General features: G+C 40.0%; 1 protein-coding gene across 1 annotated transcript in view; it reads left to right on the top strand.

Moving 5' to 3' along the window:
- Positions 1–774: 774 nt before the first annotated feature.
- Positions 775–22,466, top strand: part of si:dkey-43p13.5 (homeobox protein unc-4 homolog) — a 30,205-nt gene continuing 8,513 nt past the window's right edge. The window contains exons 1-2 of the mRNA XM_057860687.1: positions 775–794; positions 20,844–21,085. Coding sequence (XP_057716670.1) covers positions 775–794; positions 20,844–21,085 — 262 coding nt within the window. The remainder of the gene's footprint in view (positions 795–20,843; positions 21,086–22,466) is intronic.

The raw sequence follows: 22,466 nt of genomic DNA, 5'->3' as shown, positions 1-22,466 counted from the left end.
ACATGTTGATTTAATGACAGCCATCATAGTTTAGATAAATTTGGTGTCTACCGCTGTCAGAGGCAGTGAATGAGTTCATCAAAAAGTGCATTTGTGACTGCGGCTCTCCTTTCCTGCGTGTCGGGGCTTGACCGTAAAATGTACACTAAAATCCCATCAAAAACATTGGCATTGAAAAATAACGTACAACGGGAGAAGATTGTATATATAAACACAGTGCCCCCGTTGACGTGCTCTAACCCCGACGCTTTAATTGCACCTGTATGGTGTCCTATAACTCGCCGAGAGCTGTGTTTATGGTGATCTATCACCTCGCCGCGCAAGTCCCGACAGCCTGGGCTCTTGGTCCGGCGCCAACATCCGATTGGCCGGGCGGAACGGTGATGAGTGACAGGTGAGCAAAAGCCCATGCTGCGAAGCTAACAAACCCGACCCTGTCATCGTCATGGCAGTGCCAGTTGGCGTGTTCTCAGCTGCCCGCAGCCCTTCCCACTTGGACCTCATATTGATCACGGTGATCAGCTTGGCAGGAATGTAGACACTCTTAGTGTGTCAGTCCCCTCCCCCGCCGTCCGTGATGTGCCGCAACCTGCCCAGACGCACATCTGTCTGCTCTCAGTCTTCCTCTCCGTGGCACAGCGGCCTCAGATCATCTCCTCCTCGGCCACGCTTGACTTATCCTCGCCTTGGAAAAAAGACGAAAAAATCCCTGGCCTGCCTTTCACGCTGCCACTTTGATGTCTCAAGTGTGATTCGCCGTCGGATGCCGCCGACATGAAAAGCGGGCCTCTCTGGTTCGTCCCACGGCCGCTGATCCACGACTAAAACAGTCGGCCCCGGCGCTCTGCGGGATACGATTACGCTGAAGAGGGAGGCGCGAGACATTGAGGCCTCCTCAAGCGTGACATCCACTTTTCCTCCAACTTACCCAAGACTTTTAACGGCCACTGATTGAATTATGCCTTGAAACCATTTAGAAATGGAATAGCCCTCTGCCAAGGTTGAGCCGTTAACAAAATAGCCGGTATTTCGTTGCTGGGGCCAGTGGGCCTATTGCTTCTTCAAGAATGAAGCAATAGGTGCACAAACCCAAAAAACAACACTTAAATGCAGAGTCCGATAATGTTTTCTTTACCTATCACCCGATATTGTCCAACTCCAGAAAAATCTGATACTGATATCAAACCGATATACTAGTATGTAGGGCTGTAACGGTACACAAAAATCTCGGTTCGGTACGTACCTCTGTTTTGAAGTCACAGTTGGGTTCATTTTCGGTACAGTAAGAAAACAATGCAAAATATAAATGTGCTAGTTGTTTATTACACAGCTTTGTGCTTTCAACAATAGGGACATTAGCCTATACAAAGCTAGAACTCTGCTCAAAAAGTAGCGGGTATTTAAAGATAATCCAACAACAACTTGCCTTTCAGACCCAGTGTATTGGTCAGCTTTCTTTCTGAAAGAAAAGAAAAAAGAAGTCTTGTGCTAAAGAGAAAAGCAATCCCAAATGACAAAGATTTTAACATGTATTTTACAAATGATATGCCTCAATGAATCTTTTTTCTCTTATGAACGGTTTTCAAAAGCTTTATCGGTGGATTTTCTCAAGTTAAAGCACCACGCAGAAATTAATAAATTGTGTAAGCAGGATGTTTATTATTTAATTACAGGTGTTTTAGCTCATTTCAATTTATTTTATGTGTTTTACAAATGTGATGTAGTATTCATTTATATTTTATGTTGTATAACTTTAGTTCCTACTTGTTGTGGTAGGAGGGTTTTGTATTCAACACAGGGCCGTGTTGGTTATTATGGTAGCAGAGAAGACAGCAGTAAATCAACAAAGACAAGTCAACTGTGCCCCGATCTACTTCTCAAAAGATCTGATGGACTCAAAAAGTGGGTTACGATTGCATATTAGTTTGAAAATCGACCGGATCCACCGTATTTTTACACGAGTGACTTCCGGTAGTAGTATTGACGCAGGAGGGTCGCGTCTCGCGTCAAATAATAAACTCTGCCGTTCTTTTCGCGTGCGTAGTGTTGAGCCGCTTCTGGGACGCGTCTAACACGCGGCCGAACTGCGACTGGTGTGCATTGGCTGACTTTAACGCCGGCGTTTCACTGCGTTCTTGACACTCCAATATTTTCAAGTACGAGAACTTGCACCATTGGTGGTTGACTAAATACTTATTTGCCCCACTGTATTTGACTATGTTAGATCATGTTAATATCAATAATATTTTTTTTATTGCCGGCAGCATTGACTCACGTTAGCGTAGCCACTCCGGAGCCCTGAAACTAACAAATAACAAACTGCATGGAATTTTTTAAAATCAACTCCACCGACTAATTAAACCCCAGCTTAAGATTGAGCCTAATGTCAAGAATTCTGAACTTCTTTAAAATAAAGGCATTGCCGTTAAAATGTTGTATATATGATGTATATACAGTGGGGAGAACAAGTATTTGATACACTGCCAATGGGTTTTCCCATTGGCAGTGTGTAGTGGACCAACATACACGCGGACACTGGTGTTTCAACTTCGGTAAAAATTCCATTTAATAAAGTCACAAAACAACAGTTTAACAAACCTTGGGCCCAACATAAAAGAGGCCAACATAACAAAAAGTCTTCAACCAAAAACCGACCTGACCTCTAGACACATCTGTGTGGCTGTTTAAATCAGGGCGGACTCCACTAACGACCACCTGAAGGAGGTATGACAATTTAACCAAACATTTCCAACTTAATAAACAACAACAGATAGAAAATATACATATATTCAAACAATAATTAACTAATGTGCATTTAAACAAACAGTGTAAACTTTACTCCAAACAATCAAAATTAAATCAACTTAAATAACCCCCTTCAGTATGGTAGGCGCCAGATCTTACACAGCTGTGGTCATTAACTCAAATTGGCAAATAAAATCTAATAGGCATTCAGACCTATATTAACTAAAGTGTGCACCCATTAGAAAATACATGTCCAAAAAAATATCACATAAATAATTAACTAAATCTTGAAACACTAAATTGTGGTGGTAGTGGAAGCCACCACACAGTGTATCAAACACTTGTTCTCCCCACTGTGTGTATATATCTGTATCTATATATATATTATAATGTTGCTGTAAAAGTTGTAAAGCAGTAAAACAACAAAAATGAATGAACAAGAATCATACAAAGTATTTCATAAGTGGTCAAAATAATTTTTCGAAACAGATCATGTGACTAGCACCTTAGAGACAGTCCTTTGCTTTGCTTTGCTAAAACTACACCTGAGGAGGCTAGAAGGATATTTAGAATTTCTTTAAAACTAAGCCTTCAAAAGCTTCAACAGCAACTGAGCTTGAACCGAGGATTTAACACGAACAGTGTCAAGATGTGTGTGTGTATATATACATATCAACACTATAAATAGAATTCCCAAAGTAAACAAGAGTAAGACGGGTTACACCTATTTAAATTCATTTCGTCTACTTTTTTTTTCTTTCAAATGTTTCAATTGTGGTTAACATTAGAGATAGGCCGATTATCGGTGCCGAAATTTGGAAATTTGACATTTATCGGTATAGGCCTTTTTTTAATCTGACCGGCCGATTTGAAAATAATCCATTTAAAACTGGCTTATTTCAGCTCAGATGCAGCCGTGCCTCTCTCTCCTGCACTAGTATTCACCCCATCCTCTGATTTGTTAAATGGTAATGATAACTGGAGATACACTTGTATTGCGCCTTTCCACCTTTTTAAGGCCTTCAAAGCGCTTCACACTATATCATTATCTACCTACTGGTGACGCAGCACCAGGAGCAACGTGGGGTTTAGTATCTTGCTCAAGGATATTTGGACGACGTCATGAGGGTGGAGAATCGAACCCACAACCTCTGGGTTGGGGAACGACTACCATTAAACCACGCCACACCCTATCATTAGCTATTATTTTCTATTTGTGCGATTCAATAAACATGCTTTAGGCATTTCAATGAAGTTCAGGGTTTGCATTATTCAATTCTTTTACGCCAATTTTTACACTTTTATTGCAAATGAATATCGACTCCAAAAATTGGTTATCCGCCCCTCTAACTACTAAGAATCGGTATCAGTCCTGAAAAACACATCCTGGTTGATCTCCAATGTTTACTCCATTGTCCATACCTGTATAAGGTGCAACGTGTTGACGGATAGCTGATGAGTCGTTGGCTGTAGCGAATTAAAACACAGGTGTGTGTCGATTAATCTCATCGCCTCCTAACCGCGAAAACATTGGGCTGTCAACCACGGTGATATTCAGTTGGCTTTGATCAACCCGCCTAGTCGACGACCAGTCAGAATGCAGGGATGAATCACATGGTGGTCATTCCTTCGCTCTCACCTGTGGCCCTTTCATCTGCACCTGTTCAAACACTGATTTAACGCTTTGGCTGAGGCGGATTAGGCTTTCCGCCAAGCTCTCATTCCACTTTCAAGGATTACTCGCCATATCTAGGAACCCTATTGATTTTGAATGGTAACTTGAAACAATGGAAAAGTTTAAAGTTCCTGACTAGGCACAGCTTTCAATCTTTCTTAAATGGATCAGAAATGGTTGGATTTAGTTATAGTGAATTTTGTGTGATGTCTGGTGAAGACGAAAAAAGTTTAAAAAAAAAAAAAAAAAAAAAAAAGTGTCTTTTTACAAGTTATTATATTTCCTTAATTAACAGGAGATGATGACACAATTTCAGGAGAGAAAAAAAAGCAATAGTAACTTAAGCTAAATACATTTAGTCTTTAATGAACAATTAAAAGCAAACACAAGCTCCTAGAGTGCCCCAAGGTGCCTTCCAGAAGATTCGGTCTCGAAATGGAAATAGCCATGTTAACCATTTAAGTGCCTCACAAGAATGTGGAAAGTTACTAGGTAGCTGCTGTATGTTCTTATCGGCTTACAATAACCTTGGACTAAAAGCTAGGCCTGTCGCTATAACACATTTTAGTAGACGATATATCGTCTCATAAATTATTGCCGATAGATATTATTGTTAATTTCTTTTAACCAATTCAACCACAAATGTTGTGACTAGGGTTGTTCTGATCATGTTTTTTTTGCTCCCGATCCGATCCCGATCGTTTTATTTTGAGTATCTGCCGATCCCGATATTTCCCGATCCGGTTGCTTTTTTTTTTTGCTCCCAATTCAATTCCAATCATTCCCGATAATTTTTCCCGATCATATACATTTTGGCAATGTATTAAGAAAAAAAATGAATAAAACTCGGACAAATATATACATTCAACATACAGTATATAAGTACTGTATTTGTTTATTATGAAAATAAATCCTCAATATGGCATTTACATTATTAACATTCTTTCTGTGAGAGGGATCCACGGATAGAAAGACTTGTAATTCTTAAAGGATAAATGTGACTTTGTATATTGTGACTAAATATTGCCATCTAGTGTATTTGTTGAGCTTTCAGTAGATGATATTGTAGCCATTTAACTGTTCTGCCCAAATGCATAATGGGAAGTGCAACCATGACTGTGCATAGTGGCATTAATTGATATATCTTCTCTGCGTTGGGAAGTAACGTAGGGTGTAGAGCAGGGGTGGGCAAACTGGTCCTCGAGGGCCGCAGTGGGTCCTGGTCTTTGTTCCAACTGATTCAGCACACACAGTATAACCAATGAGGTTTCAGTGGAAACAAGGAGCACCTGACTGCAATCAACTGATTGCACTTGTAAGAAAGCAGATTGGTGAAAGGCTGTCCTCATGATGGGTATGAACAAAAACCCGCACCCACTGCGGCCCTTTGTGGAATTAATTGCCCACCCCTGGTGCAGAGGAAAAAATCAACCACTACTGATCTTCCCCACATTGCTTACCACGATATTTCTAATTGTCAAGAGTGGGATTTTAAGGCTTTAGCCAATTAAAAAGAGGCTCCAAAGACTGCCAAAATTCTCTCATTTTACGCTGCCTGTTAGCTCTATATATCGGTAAAACGGCGCCATTATAAATTGAACGCGACAATACGTGAGTGGGTCATGCAGCGCATGCGTTAATTGCATTAAATATTTTAACGTGATTAATTAAAATTAATTACCGCTGTTTACGCGATAAATTTGATAGCCCTACTTTAAGCCAAGACTAAAGACTCTGGATGAATGTAAGACATTTTGTCTGTAATGGTAAATACAATTAGAAAACAATTTAATGAAAAAAAAAAAAAATTTAAAAAGGCATGTCCGATATTTTTTTTGCCGATTCCAATACTTTGAAAATGACGTGATCGGATGCTGATCGATCGGGACATCTTTAGTTGTGACAATATATCCTAGGGTTAGGGTTTAGGGTTAGGTGTTAGGGTTTAAACCCTTGTTATTCTTAAATAAAGCACAAACTATAATAAAAATAAATATAAAAAAAAACAAAAAACAATGCATAACGAGTTATTCGAAAGCTAGCTAAGTGCAGAATATGAAATAGGTCAGAAACCCAATGCCATTTTTGTTCTCTGCCAATTAGAGCCCATCAAAAGTGTTTATTTGATCATAAATGACTGTCATCTTGTCCTGCAAAGTGCACATGTTAGCAAAATTGAAGCCAAATGATTCATTGCTAATCAGATTTTTTTTTTTATAATGGGTGTCTTTTTAAAGCTATTCTTAGTGTAGAATCGGAAGTGAGATTAACTCCAGAAATCTTTATTTAAATGATGAACATGACATCTTGAAAAAAATCGCGAGAAGTATGTTTGCTAAGCCGCTAACTGTTGCTGCTAAGCTTTGCACTCTGTGAAAAAACAAAACAAAAAGTGCACTTCTCTTTTTGTCATGCATGTGGTGTCAGTAATAGATTTAGACCAGTGAGTTTTCCTGTTTGAAGTGTCACCTTTTAACCGTAATTTTGCATTTTGGAGAAGACTGCCAATGTTTTATAGCAGGCTAAAGTGGTTAGTATATTCTTTTTTTCCACTAACCTCAATTTTGCAATGCTAACGTTTTACAATGTTATAACATAGGTGTGTTTCCTTATTTTGTATGTCTGAACTTCTACGGCATGTTGATGACCATTAAACATCTGTGAAAGGAACTGGAGTCTTATATGCAATCAAGACGGAGTGCACGAAGCACACGCAAACGCATGCACGTGGCGATAAATCGCAGCCAGGAAAATTAATTTTTTATTTCATTTTTATTTACCGTGCGATAAATTGACTTATTGCATATTGCTGCAGGCTTACTAGAAGCTCACACTTCTTCCAGACACTATTGAATAACAAAAACAATATGAAAATGAATAGACCAAGTAAAATGAACAATTATGTGGGAATAAATATACAGTATGTACACAACAGAGGCGATTGCTCTAAGATTGCTCAGCTTCCCCAAAAATGTCAAAGGTTAAGTGATCAAATGTATACTGTTGTGTGTGCATGTCACTGACTAAATGTGCGCTACAAGGAGCTCAACTTTTGTTCAGAATTAGCTTGTTGTCACTGCCTTGCTTTTCATTCATTTGCGCAGCTTTGCAGTCCTTTAAACAGTGTGAAAGATGTGCTTCTTCAGAGTTGAGAGTACATTGTTCCACTACAGCGAAACGAGAAGTCATTGGTTCAAGGCTTTGCGTCTCTGGGGGTCTGTGAGCAGTGGGCGGGGCTCGGCTGGCCCAGACGCTCTGGTTCTCTGCAAAATAATTGAGCCTTCTGAGGCTAAATTCCTTTTTGATTGACAGTGAAATGAGCGAATCAGTGATCTTGTCATATTAACATCCACGGGAGGCATTTTTCAATTGTCCGAGTCTAATTTAATCATCCTTGTGACACTTGCTTTGTTAAAAATGTCTAGCGAAAAATCGAGCCTATTTCTAGTGTTTTTTTTTTCTATTGCAGCTTGTGTTTGGAGACTTGAGTTCTGGCACTCTAGTTTCTTTCCCTACCGAGCAGCACGTGCCACTGAGCCCCTCCACCGTCAGAAAGAACTCATGGGTGGACAGACTTTGAGCTTCCCCTCATTGAAAGACCACTATCTGCCATTGATACAGTTTTGCTGTTATTTGTTTGTAGGTTTTAGGGATTATATGGCAACTATGCCATATAATGAGTTCCTCATAATGAGTGTGATTTACATCTGGTCCCTAATACACTAAATAAAAGTGGGGAAACCGATTAACTTGTCTTTTAAGTGTACCACGGGTAGAAAGACATGTAATTTTTAAGATACATATTAGTATAAGTTATAATAATTTGATATTGAAACCCCTCTTAACTCATTCACTCCCAGCCATTTTCACCGGAGCAAGGCCCTTCGCTCCCGGCCGCTTTACTGGATTTTGACTGATTTTGCAAGGCCCACAGAAAATTCTGTTCTATTGCTATATAAACATGGAACCCAGCAAAAGAAAGATTAGACTCTCTTCTTTCAGCAGGAAAAAAAAGTTTATATCTTTGGCCATTCTTTAGAAATCAGCATTAGAAAATAGCTTAGTTTGAGCAATTTTCCAATTTCTGATGAAAAAACTGAGAAATTGAGCTTTTTGTGAAAGCATACATTTCAAACATAACTTGGACTTTAACAAGGCTATTTTTTTGCTTTAGTTACATTCCAAACATCTGAATCATGTTTTCCTTTTACAAAATAACGTAAGCAACAAGACAAATAGAGCTTTTGATAGCAAAGTAACAATTTATTTACACATAACTAACTGAGATGACGCTGTTTTGGCCGCGACAGCCGGGTTAACTTTTCCCTCATCGCCGTCTGTCTCATAAAGATGGATTTTTTTGAGTCTGCGGGGTCTGCTCGGCGAGCAGCACGGACTCAACGACATCGTCCGCTACACTGATGGTCCCGGTCGTTCTGCTCGGTCGTCCGCCGCCTGGCGTCCTTCCACTGGCGCCCCGGCCGTGCTGCCCGGCTGTCCGTTACCGTTGAATTGGGTTGCGGGTCTTACCAAATGCGCTACTGCCCTCCAGTGGCCAGTTTTATTGCTGTAAAATGGATTTTCAGCTTTGTGCTTTGGAGCTCAGTTGAATGAGAACCCAGAGATGTCTCTTATGAAAAAAAAAAAAAAAAAACGTACAAGACGTATAAATACATCTTTGGGACACTGAAACAATTAAAAATAGAACGTATTTATATGTTTTTGGTAGCAAATGAGTTAATGTTTTCGTTTTAACAAAATGTGTAAAATTTTAAACCAAACAATTAACTAGTAGCTCGCCATTGTTGTTGACGTCTCAGGGCGGTGACGTCACATGGCCACGCGGCCGGGCTTCCACAGTGTCACTCTTTAACTACAAAGGTCACAGGTCTTCAGATAGCTCTTTTGACTGAGCCATGTTGCACATCAAAGACTGGATGAGACATGAGAGGAGTAGCGTACATGTGTCAAGTTCGCTAGTAGTTCCTACGGAGCAGGAGAAGGATGTCAAAAATGTTTTGCAGATCTTCACGGTAGACTATTGTGTGATTCAACTTATTCCAATATTATTATGGAGATCGTTAGCATCCAGATCTGTCGTGTGCTTTACATATGATTAGGGTATACAGTGAAACACAGCAGTTTGATTAGTTTTTGCATCACAGGAAAATGTTGATGCAGTTTGCCTCTACTGCGACGTTTAATAACGGCTTACCTTATTTTTGTCATGTAAAAGCGCTGTCCACGTCGATGATCCTCCTGCCGCTGTTCTTTGTCCAAGCCGGCAGTGTGGCCATGTAGCGTCACCGCCCTGCGACGTCAACAACAGTGGCGACCTACGAGTTAAAATAATTTTACAAATTTTATTAAAACGAAAACATTAAGAAACCATTTATCTTTTAAGAACTACATGTCTTTCTATCTGTGGATCCCATTAAAAAGAATAATGAACTTTATTTAATGGCATTTATATTCATTTAACGATTAAGTTATCCAAATGTCTATTATTTCACAAAGTCCCAGGACATTGAAAAGTGGAATGAACAACATCTTCAAATCCAACATAAACCAAAAATTCTGTTAAAGTTTAGGATCAACGATTTGATTGTTTGAACAGCAATATGCATTAAGTATTACACACGCATACAATATTTAAATATTAAATTAAATATTAAAATATGTGCAAAAACATCAGTGAGCGTGTACAGTGTATGTGTGTTGTTTGAACAGTGTTGCAGTGATTGAACATTAGTCTAATGAATTCCAGCCAAATGAAGCTAGTCAGCTTCAGTCTGATGACTATGAAAATGTGACATGTCATTAACAGCACCGGCTTCACTTAAGCTCTCATTAAACGCTGATCTTATCCATTCTGCAAATGACATCACATTGACGAATCATAATTGATGATTACCATCCGTCGACGCACGACATTTAGCACAACACTCGCTTTATTTTTACGGGCCCAAGTGGCAGGGAGCGAATTGTAATGTTGCCCAAGTCCATTATGTTGATTGGATCTCGTCACGCCGAGGGCGTCGCGCGATCGTTAATTCGTGTCACTGCTGCCGTGTTAAGAGAAAATGGCAGAAAATGGCTGCTCTCAGTGAGGTGTTCACTGCATCACATGATTTTTCAAATGGTGCTAATATTTTTGTCTGGCCCATTTTTGAAATTTTGTGTAAAATGATAATGATTTTTTTTTTTTTTTTCCATTGCAAGCAAAATCAATGAAGATATTACAACCAAAGCATTTGCAATTGCAATCATTTTCTGGGAGAAATTGGGCATTATCTGACAGATTTGCAGGGGTGCCAATACTTTTGGCCAGCACTGTATATAGATCCAACAAGATGTTTGTCGCGTCAAGAACAGTATTTGCGGATTCCACCACTTTCCTTCTTCTTGACGTTGGAGTGCTTGCGAATGGCCGTGGTGTTGGTGCTTTTCTCTTGCGCCTGACAATACGTTCAATCTGCAACAATAAACCAAAATTCTTCAAAAAAGCTTTACAAAAACTTAACTCCTGCTGGTAAAAACTTCTGAAACATGTCACTGTAGGTGAGGCCTTAGTTCTCAACAACAAATTCTGAATTCCCAATCCTCAACACCTAAATAAAAAAAGATTGTTCATAAATATCACGAATGGTGTGTGAGTCAATCTGACTGTTGGCAACACAGGACAGAACAACAGTACCAGTCAGATATCATTTTTTTCAGGTCATTCATTGTCAGACAGAAGCAGCATGGCAAATCGCCAAGCTAAAATATAAGTGAAAATATCAAAATGGCTTACCTCTTTCAGGCATGCTATGGCAGGCAATGGATCAAGATTGTCATCTGTATGAACATGGCCCCTAACAAACATTTATCCTTCTGAGTTTTTGGCTTTTGGAAACGAATGAAGAAAACATCCTTCATATATGGACGATTGTAATGTCTAGAGTCGTTTCTACAAGTTCCATAGCAGCAGTGTTTAGTCGGCACGTTATTATTTGACAGATAACCGGCAGAAAACACACATTATTAGCATGGGTCGTCTTCTATGTTGACCCCCTTCTGGTTTACGATGGTGACATCACTCTGCCTTGCAGTCCAAAAATGGCACTTGTGTGGTACGCTATTGACTGTAAATCAAGGTATAACGCCGCGGACTACATTTCATTTTCGAATGCACAGTCTGCATGGCTCTCTCATTTGAAAGCACTGACATGCTCAACAAATCAGAGCACAGCATCACCCTCTGCTGGCCCCGCCTTCTATAACATGCAGCATCTACCGAGTCAGTCAAACCACTAGTGTTCATTTGAATCGTCTATGCCAGTGTTTTTCAACCTTTTTCTGAGTCACGGCGCGTTTTTACATTGGAAAAAAATCTCGCGGCACACCACAAATAAAAAATGTTCCAAAATGACTTTCTGTCCAGTATATATATATTTAATATATTTAATAATATAATTATAATATATTTAATTATACAACAATTTTTTCAATATTTATACTTACTCAGAGTGCAACTTGTGCCTTTTTAGATGAACACAAAGGCAATATCCTGGCAGGAATTGAAGAAAGACACACTTGAAAGAAACACGCACTTGTTTAACAGCTCTCAGTCTGTTTTTTTTTTCTTTTTTTTTTTCCAGCAGTTAGGCTTGAAAAGCTCAGAATTATCAGACGGGGACTTTAGCTATGTCTTTTAACGCAGGAGTCCCCAACCTTTTTTGCTCCACGGACCGGTAGTGATTTGGGTCTTTTTTTCATGGACCGGTGTCCTGTCAAATATTGCACCCTTACAAAATTTTGCTCCCAAAGCTTTTGTGGCTGTGAAAAAAAGCCCTCTTTTATATTCAGTTGGACTCTCAATGTTATCCAGCGGTGCTAAAAACCTATTTACATCATAAATATACATGTGCAACACGGAAATGGCGTAAATTAATGCTTAACGACACAGCGAAGTCGTTAAGTGAGAGGGCTACGTGCAATTGTTGTGTGCACCTAACACGGCAAACGTAAGTTAGTATTTCTTTCTTTAAAGAAAGTTTGTAGTGTGTACTTTGGAATCACTGCATTCGTGGTCCTTTTTAACGTTACGCGCATGCCGACTTTGTCAGAACAACGGCAATGTGCGGCAGAAAAATACAGCAAATATAAAATAGCATTTGTTTTTAGGCCCGTCGTGTTAAGTGCAGGGAAAAAAATACAACTCACACGCTGAATCAGTGGGAGGCCTGAGTTTGTTTCGTAGAGACGAGATGGTCCCGAGATGGGAGAGTGAGAGAAGCTAGCATCACAAATACACGATGTTGGAAATTGTAGCACAGTTTTCAGCGCGCTCCTAGCAATGTCAGGATATTCCGAAATGACTTTAATCCAGAACTTCGGTAGAGTTGTCTCAAATGTACGTTTAAGGTCACCGTGATTTGCGATTTCTACAAGCTGATATTCCTGCTGCACAGACATGCTCGAATCACTCGGTATATTCACATACGGGTCACAAATTCACTCCTTCGCAGTTCGTGGGCCTTTAGTGATTGGGAAGTAGCATAAATTTTGTTTTCTTCGAGGTTGTAGGCACATATTCTGGCTCGTCAGGTTCCCTTTTCCCCGTAAAAAGTCTGTCCAAAGACGTCTGTTATTCAGTCATTATAGTGTTGGGGCTAATTATTTCCGGGAAGAAATGTGATTGGCGACGACCTACGTCATACGTTATTATCGAGTCCAAGCGTGCATGGATATACAAAACGAGATTTAGTGCTAACAGCCCAATCAATGCATTTCTATGACGACCTCCTATCCTGTAGTTGTATATCTAGAGTAGACGGGGATATTGGTGTGTCAAGCGGCACAGGCCAAAGTCAATTGACCAGAATGCAGTCGTTAATAAATTATTTATTATTTCTGCGCGGCCCGGTACCAAATGCGCCACGGACCGGTACCGGTCCGCGGCCCGGTCGTTGGAGACCCCTGTTTTAACGGATCAGCGCAGAGCATCTCGCTGAAAATGGCTTTGCAGGCAGGTAGTATTAATGTCTTTGCCACAGTGTGGGACTTTTTTTGTTTTAGCAGCAAGTTCAGCAACAAGGTTTTAAAGTCTTTCTCATTTACCTTTGCAGTTTTTCACAATAAAGTTGCCTGTTTCTATGTGTTTTAAAGAAGGCGAACAAAATAGTCAATCGACATATTTTGAAGTGACGGGTGTTTCGTTGGGAGATTTCGTTTAAGCTTGCTGGGGACAATGGCGCTGTTGGATAGCTGCTCGTGTCGCGTTCAAGAACTGCTCGGATTTCTAGCCATCAGTCACCTTGCTGTGCTCGACAATGTTTTGGAATAAAACACAGGGGGAGGATTGACGGTCGTCACTTAGGGATAAAACTGAAAAGATACTTGCGGGTATATCGACACTTGATGAGTCCAATCGAATGATGTACAGTAGACGTGTTGGGGTCCATTGTCGCGGACAGCAAGGTGGCTGATGGCTAGAAATCCGAGCAGTTCTTGAATGCGACACGGGCAATACGTCACTCATCTGGACACGACCGAAATCTTCTACCTACTCCCTCCTTCCTAATGCAACTCCGACCGACGACGTAAAAAAAAAAAAAAAAAAAAAAGATAATTTCTCGTGGCACACCCAACGATCTCTTACGGCACACAAGTGTGCCGCGGCACACTGGTTGAAGAACGCTGGTCTATGGTTCAAATGTGTCCGTGGGAGTCTAAAATTTAAGCCAAAGGCAGTGAATAATGGTAATTTCTGTAATACAGTATTCAGAATTTCATTAGCCAATAAGGAGAGTTGAAATATTAAAAAGGCTAGCTGCTTTAGATGATATACAGTACCTTGTGTAATAGCGAAACATTAATGGTTATCCCAGTTAGCCTAAAAGTAGAGGCTGTGGCTGGATATTACTGTTGGAAAACCTAAGTGTTAAGATCTGATCATTTTACTGTTATAGAGGAATATGAAGAAAACAAGGTAAAAACAAAGTCCTGTTTCACTCATCTACACTCACCGGCCACTTTATTAGGTACACCTGTCCAACTGCTCGTTAACACTTAATTTCTAATCAGCCAATCACATGGCGACAACTCAGTACAATTAGGCATGTAGACATGGTTTAAGACAATCTCCTGCAGTTCAAACCGAGCATCAGTATGGGGAAGAAAGGTGATTTGAGTGACTTTGAACGAAGCATGGTTGTCGGTGCCAGAAGGGCTGGTCTGAGTATTTCAGAAACTGCTGATCTACTGGGATTTTCACGCACAACCATCTCTAGGGTTTACAGAGAATGGTCCGAAAAAGAAAAAATATCCAGTGAATGGCAGTTCTGTGGGCGGAAATGCCATGTTGATTCCAGAGGTCAGAGGAGAATGGCCAGACTGGTTCAAGCTGATAGAAAGGCAACAGTGACTCAAATAACCACCCGTTACAACCAAGGTAGGCAGAAGAGCATCTCTGAACGCACAGTACATCAAACTTTGAGGTAGCTGGGCTACAGCAGCAGAAGACCACGCCGCAGAAAGTGCCACTCCTTTCAGCTAAGAACAGGAAACTGAGGCTAAAATTTGCACAAGCTCATTGGACAATAGAAGATTGGAAAAACGTTGCCTTGTCTGATGAGTCTCGATTTCTGCTGTGACATTCGGATGGTAGGGTCAGAATTTGGCGTCAACAACATGAAAGCATGGATCCATCCTGCCTTGTATCAACGGTTCAGGCTGGTGGTGGGTGGTGTGGGGAATATTTTCTTGGCACTCTTTGGGCCCCTTGGTACCAATTGAGCATCGTTGGAACACCACAGCCTACCTGAGTATTGTTGCTGACCATGTCCATCCCTTTATGACCACAATGTACCCAACTTCTGATGGCTACTTTCAGCAGGATAATGTGCCACGTCATAAAGCTGGAATCATCTAAGACTGGTTTCTTGAACATGACAATGAGTTCACTGTACTCAAATGGCCTCCACAGTCACCAGATCTCAATCCAATAGAGTATCTTTAAGATGTGGTGGAACGGGAGATTCGCATCATGGATGTGCAGCTGACAAATCTGCACCAACTGTGTGATGCCATCATGTCAATATGGACCAAACTCTCTGAGGAATGCTTCCAGCACCTTGTTGAATCTCTGCCACGAAGAATTGAGGCAGTTCTAAAGGCAAAAGGGGGTCCAACCAGTTACTAGCATGGTGTACCTAATAAAGTGGCCGGTGAGTGTACGTATGTGTCTATATGAGTTTGGTTTTCACCTAGTCTTTGTGCAAGTCGATGCGTTACGCTGTTAGTTGGCCTTGTTTTTCCTGTAATCCAACCTGTATTTCTCTTTTGAGAATAAAGCCAATCCAATTTTTTGCCATCATGGACGCCATTTTACCTACCGTGCAGCAACACCAAATTTTAGGGGTCTACTTGTCAAATCTCACTTTAACCACTGCACATACAAGAAACCGCCATTTTAAGACTAGATCTAGCCAAGGTTCTAACCAGCCTCTGCAATGTGAATAATGCCTTAAGATTGCTGACATCTGCTGAACTGAATGACGCATAGCGATTGACAAATTGCTAATGTCTTTCCCAGAGTTAAGCTATAGAGATTGGTACCGATGAAGGAGCGCAAGCTCAAACAAGTCAATTCAAAGTTCACCCCGAAGGACGTCTCACCGGTGGCTGTCTAAAACCACACAAAACACTTGTCTCACTGCTAATAACACAATAAGCGAGTTGTAGAACCTCCGGAGAGGCGCGCGAGGCCCGACGCGTGAAGCCTGACGTGAGCCGTCACCATTGTGGCCTTAAGGCCTCCTTCAGTTATCCACAGCATCTTCTTTAGAAGCATCTGTCACAACCTCAAGTCCTCCCCCAATTCAGTCCCTGATTATGTGGATCAATAGGCTTTAAAAGGACAGAGGCAAAGCAGTTTGGCAGGGGGGGCCAAGGGTCTACTTTCAGACCCTAAATCCGCTGCAGCGAGCTGTGCGCCCGGGACAAACGCAGGTGTCTATTCAGCCGACAGTCCCGCCACACACAGTGTTTGTTCAGCCTCAGCTCAGCGGAGGTACTTTTCATCTATTTGGCTTCGACTCACTCAATTTGAACACCCGAGAAAACATTTGAAGAAGAAAGGATGTTTCAGGGCTCGTAAATGACTTTTTTTCCTCTGGTGAAATTTGGTTAAAGTACTTTAACCCTTTCAGGGCCCATAGTCACTACAGTGGACCGCTATTCAAAAGTTGACACTTAAAGGTGCTATGAAATGCGACAACAACGATTGACTTTAAAATGATAGCAGAGCATATTTTGGACACAAATCCATCCCCAAAAGAGACAAAAAAGACTTAATAATGCATTTCGATCCTATTTCTCTTTCCTTCTTAGTCGCCTTGGCCCCGCCCACTAAAAAATCTCCAAACAGAAGATGATGTCATGCTCATTAAGAGCTGAAGATTTTTGCAGTCTGCTAGCGTTCTATCCAAATTACATTAGTACAGTCATTTTCATTTTTTTGGCATGATCCCCATTTCGTAGGAGCATTTAACCCTTTATAGGGCAAATGTCTAATTTTGGTTAAAAAAAAAAAAAAAAATCAATATTAGCAATTATTATAATATAATTGCATGCCATTGACAATATACATCCAATTCATCAAAACTGGGAGCTCACATTTGAGTGCCATTGACGGCACTAGACGCCCAATTCATTTTGATTGGGAGGGGCAAATGAATGTTCCGTCAATGGCAGCCAATGAGTTAAATGAGTAGAAAATGTGGGTTAAAAAATAGTTTCAAAAACAAATTTAATCAAATAAAATACTTTGTTTTCAAATTGTTTACCCCCAAATTTCATATCAGGGCTCCAGACTAACATTTTCTACTAGGAGCACAGTGGCCCCGACTTAAAATTTAAAGGTGCAAAGCAGAAGATTCAGAGGCTCACACTGTAAACTGATATGCAAAGTTTCTCTCTAGTTTTCATTGTTTAACTGATTAATACTTTCATAATAAATGCACAAAACTACAAATTTATTAATCTATATATTTTTTCTCTATCCATTTTGACCTCATCCAGTATGTTACTCAGGAATTAGGTTTAGATGGAAGTTTTGTTCTATTTCTGTCGCTGTCACCTGGCACTACAACCAATCAGCAACGAATTTATTGATCGACAAATCACCTGCGAGGACGCTGGCAAACCCGGAAGTTGACATCCACAGGCCACACTTTGTCAACATGGGGGAGCGTGTCATTTTAGCAGTGTGCGACCAGCACATACCTTGTAGCCCCTTTCACATATGCTGTGGTATGAAAAAGTATCTGCAGCTTTTGGAATTTCTCAAATTTCTGCATTAAAATCACGATCAAATGCTGCAACCAGCACATACTTTGTAGCCCCTTTCACATATACAGTGGTATGAAAAAGTATCTTAAGCTTTTGGAATTTCTCAAATTTCTGCATTAAAATCACCATCAAATGTGATCTGATCTTTGTCAAAATCACACAGATGAAAAAACAGTGTCTCCTTTAACTAAAACTACCCAAACATTTATAGGTTTTCATATTTTAATGAGGATAGTATGCAAACAATGACAGTAGGGGGAAAATATTAAGTCAACTATCACATTTAATATATTGTGGCCCCCGCTTTGGGAGTAATAACTTCAACCAGACGCTTCCTGTAGCTCAGATCAGTCTGGCACATCGATCAGGACTAATCTTAGCCCATTCTTCTCTACAAAACTTAGCATCATGATTGATGATGACTCATCATGATGATTTCTCCACCATGCTTCACGGTGGGTATGAGGTGTTGATGTCGGTGGGCTGTTCCATTTTTCCTCCATACATGACGTTGTGTGTTACTCCCAAGCAATTCAACTTTGGTTTCATCAGTCCACAAAGTATTTTGCCAAAACGTCTGTGGAGTGTCCAAGTGCCTTTTTGCGAACATAAACGAGCAACAATGTTTTTTTTTTTTTTGACAGCAGTGGCTTCTTCTGTGGAGCCCTCCCATGAACATCATTCTTGAACATAGTTTTACATATAGTTTATGTGTGCATATTGGACTGTGCTCAATTGGCCTGTCAACTCTCCTGACATGAACCCCATAGAGAATCTGTGGGATATTGTGAAGAGGAAGTTGAGAGACACCAGACCCAACACTGTGGATGAGTTTAAGGCCGCTATCGAAGCATCGTGGGCCTCCATAACACCTCAGCAGTGCCACAGGCTGATTGCCTCCATGCCACGCAGCATTTAAGCAGTCATTTCTGCCAAATGATACCTGACCAAGTATTGAATGCAGAGCTGATATAGTTAATTGAAGGTTGACTTTTTTGTAATAAAAAACACTTTTTTGTACTGGTCGGATGAAATATGCAAATTTTTTGAGATTTTTTGCCAAAATCATCAATGTTAAAACAATAAAAGGCTTGAACTACTTAAGTTGTGTGTAATGAATCTAAAATATATGAAAGTCTAATAGGGTTGTTCCGACCATTTTTTTTGCTCACAATCCGATCCCGATCGTATTAGTTTGAGTATCTGCCAATCCTGATATTTCCCGATCCGATTGCTTTTTTTTTTTTTTTTTGCTCCCGATTCAGTTCCAATCATTCCCGATAATTTTTCCCGATCATATGAATTTTGGCAATGCATTAAGAAAAAAATGAATAAAACTCGGACGAATATATACATTCAACATACAGTACTTTAGTACTGTATTTGTTTATTATGACAATAAATCCTCAAGATGGCATTTACTTTATTAACATTCTTTCTGTGAAAGGGATCCATGGATAGAAAGACTTGTAATTCTGAAAGGATAAATGTGACTTTGTATATTGTGACTAAATATTGCTATCTAGTGTATTTGTTGAGCTTTCAGTAAATGATACTGTAGCCATTTAACTGTTCTGCCCAAATGCATGATGGGAAGTGCAACCATGACTGTGCGTAGTGGCACCAATTGATATATCTTCTCTGCGTTCGGAAATAACATAGGGTGTTAACAAAAAGATCAACTACTACCTTTCCTCCCCACATTGCTTCACACGATATTTCTAATTGTCGAGAGAGGGAGTTTAAGGCTTTAGCCAGTTAAAAAAAGGCTCCAAAGACTGTCAAAATTCACGCTACTTATTTTACGCTGCCTTTTACCTCTATATATAGGTAAAACGGCGCTATTATAGATTGAACGCGACAATGCGTGAGTGGGTCGGGCGTTAATTGCGTTAAATATTTTAACGTGATTAATTTGAAAAAAATTAATTACCGCCGTCAACGCGATAAATGTGATAGCCCTACTTTAAGCCAAAACTAAAGACTCTGGATGAGTGTAAGACATTTTGTCTGTAACGTTAAATACAATTAGAAAACGATTTAATTAAAAAAATAATATATATATATATATATATTAAAAAAAGGCATGTCCGATATTTTTTTGCCGATTCCGATACTTTGAAAATGACGTGATCGGACCTGATCGAATTACAGAAAATAATGAACTTTATCACAGTATGCTAATTTTTTGAGAAGGACTAGTAAGTCTGAAAGGGGCTTATGATACCTCTTAGCATTATTTAAAGTCGCAGGTTAACTAAGAAAAACAAATATAATACGGCAATTGAACACATTTACCAATTTTCTAGCATAAACGTCACAACACTGGATAACTACACTTTTTGATAATCAAACGTTTGCCCACTTTGATCAGAAGAAAAGTGAAATCATCAATGTAGGCTTTGTAATCGCTCCGCTTTGCTGTTTTTCCTTTTCAATTCAGTCTTCGAGTCCATGGATTTTGGTATTGAACATTTACGTTTGGGTCTGCGATCATTTACGATTGTCAGCCTTTTCTGAACACACCCAATCCATAATTGCAAGGGGTTAAAAATGTTACATTTCAGCCCAATTTTTGTTATGACCGGACTCGATTCAAGATTATTAACTGCCCAGAAAATAGCATCTTCTGCTTTCATTTTGACAAGTCGTTGCTCATCAACACCAAAGGTGTTCTCGGTAAAGCGCCGTCACTCACAGGTTTGCAGATGTGTGTTTATTCTGGAAGCCGTTGGCTCTCAGGTCTTGTTTGACGACTCTTCAGAGATAAAACCAGCGAGTATTTTTACGCGATGCTTGGTTTGCGTGTCTGAACAGACGTCCTCTTGATTGAGTTTCTGTCCATGGAAGTGATTGAAACTTCATACGGCAAAAGATGTTGCAACCCGCACTGGCCGACTGATGATTGACGGGGTTAGACGTGATAGGAAGTCATGAGTGTAGGAAAGGGATGGAAGGAAGGAGGGCGGGATCACCTGAACCGCTCTTACCTTTTGCCTTGTCCCTGCCCTGCGCCCCTCACAACAAGAACCAGCTAGGTAAGTGGAAGAGAGATCACTTCTCTACTGGGATGCATTTCAAGTAGGACTCACATCATCTCGGCTATGTTCGGGCCCGGGCAATTGGTCTCCGCGTTTGTGCCCGCTGTTTTCCATTCACCCGCAGCTCCGTTTTTCCCGGGCTTCCCGGCCCGGCAGATATTCATCCCGGCGGGGCCCTACGTCAACTTCGAGTCACTCAGGAGTTACCTGCGGCCAGAGCCATGCAAGGAGGCGCTACTGCTGGCCACGCAGGCCATTGGCATGACTCCACTGGGGGATGGTGCGGGTGAGTACAAACAAAACCATGTATCCTTTTCAATCTCATGATAAAATCTTTATCGAATTGCTCCAGTGCAGTTTGCCAACTGGGGATCCAAATAACTGTCAATAAATTACGTCACTTCAATGGAGAAAAAAAAGGTGGGGACATGTGTACCAATAAAACAAACATGATAACCAAACTACTTGCAGACTAAAAGCTGTGAAATGATTGTGAGATATCACATAAATTAGATGTCCCTGAATGAATGAAGTTGAGCTTTGGTTAAATTTTGGTTAAAGGTAGAATTTCATTCAAAAGACTTTTTTTTTTTTTGAGTGGTGGGGGATCAGAGAGATTTTACAATAGCCAGATTTTAAAAAATACAGTAGACATAACTTTCTTCTCTTAATTTACTAATATGACTTTAATATCGTAATATTAAAACTTTTATCCTGGCAAAATATGTTAGTTCCTCTAAATATTCTGTTTTTAACAGAAATACAATTAATCTCACAATTTACATTTTCAAGATTTTTTTTAACCCATAATCACAACTTCTCTCATCATTCGGCGGCCATTTAATCCATTCATTTTTTATTATTATTATTTTTTGCATCTACAGTGAAACCTGATTTTTGCGGGTTAATCGGGATCAGAACCCGTCGCAATAGGTGAAAAACCGTGGAGTTGCGCCCCCCCCTCACTCATTCAAAAAAAATTTTTATTTATTTATTTTTTGGTGTTCAATGTATTTATTCCGATATAGCAGTGGAAAGAGATTCCTACAAGACATGTTTATTTTTACTTTTTTCCCAAAGTATAATTTAAAAAAATGTATTATGTGTATATATATTAACAGTGGGGCAAATAAGTATTTAGTCAACCACCAATTGTGCAAGTTCTCCTACTTAAAAAGATTAGAGAGGCTTGTAATTGTCAACATGGGTAAACTTCAACCATGAGAGACAGAATGTGGGGAAAAAAACAGAAAATACCATTGTTTGATTTTTAAAGAATTTATTTCCAAATTAGAGTGGAAAATAAGTATTTGATCACCTACAAACAAGCAAGATTTCTGGCTGACAAAGAGGTCTAACTTATTTTAATGAGGTCTAACGAGGCTCCACTCATTACCTGTATTAATGGCACCTGTTTTAACTCATTATCGGTATAAAAGACACCTGTCCACAACTTCAGTCAGTCACACTCCAAACTCCACTATGGCCGAGGCCAAAGAGCTGTCGAAGGACACCAGAGACAAAATTGTAGACCTGCACCAGGCTGGGAAGACTGAATCTGCTAAATTTAAAACGCTTGGTGTAAAGAAATCAACTGTGGGAGCAATTATTAGAAAATGGAAGACATACAAAACCACTGATAATCTCTCTCGATCTGGGGCTCCATG

Source organism: Corythoichthys intestinalis, chromosome 16, assembly GCF_030265065.1.
Source record: "Corythoichthys intestinalis isolate RoL2023-P3 chromosome 16, ASM3026506v1, whole genome shotgun sequence".
Lineage (NCBI taxonomy): Eukaryota > Metazoa > Chordata > Actinopteri > Syngnathiformes > Syngnathidae > Corythoichthys > Corythoichthys intestinalis.
This window is presented reverse-complemented; position numbering and strand designations above follow the sequence as displayed.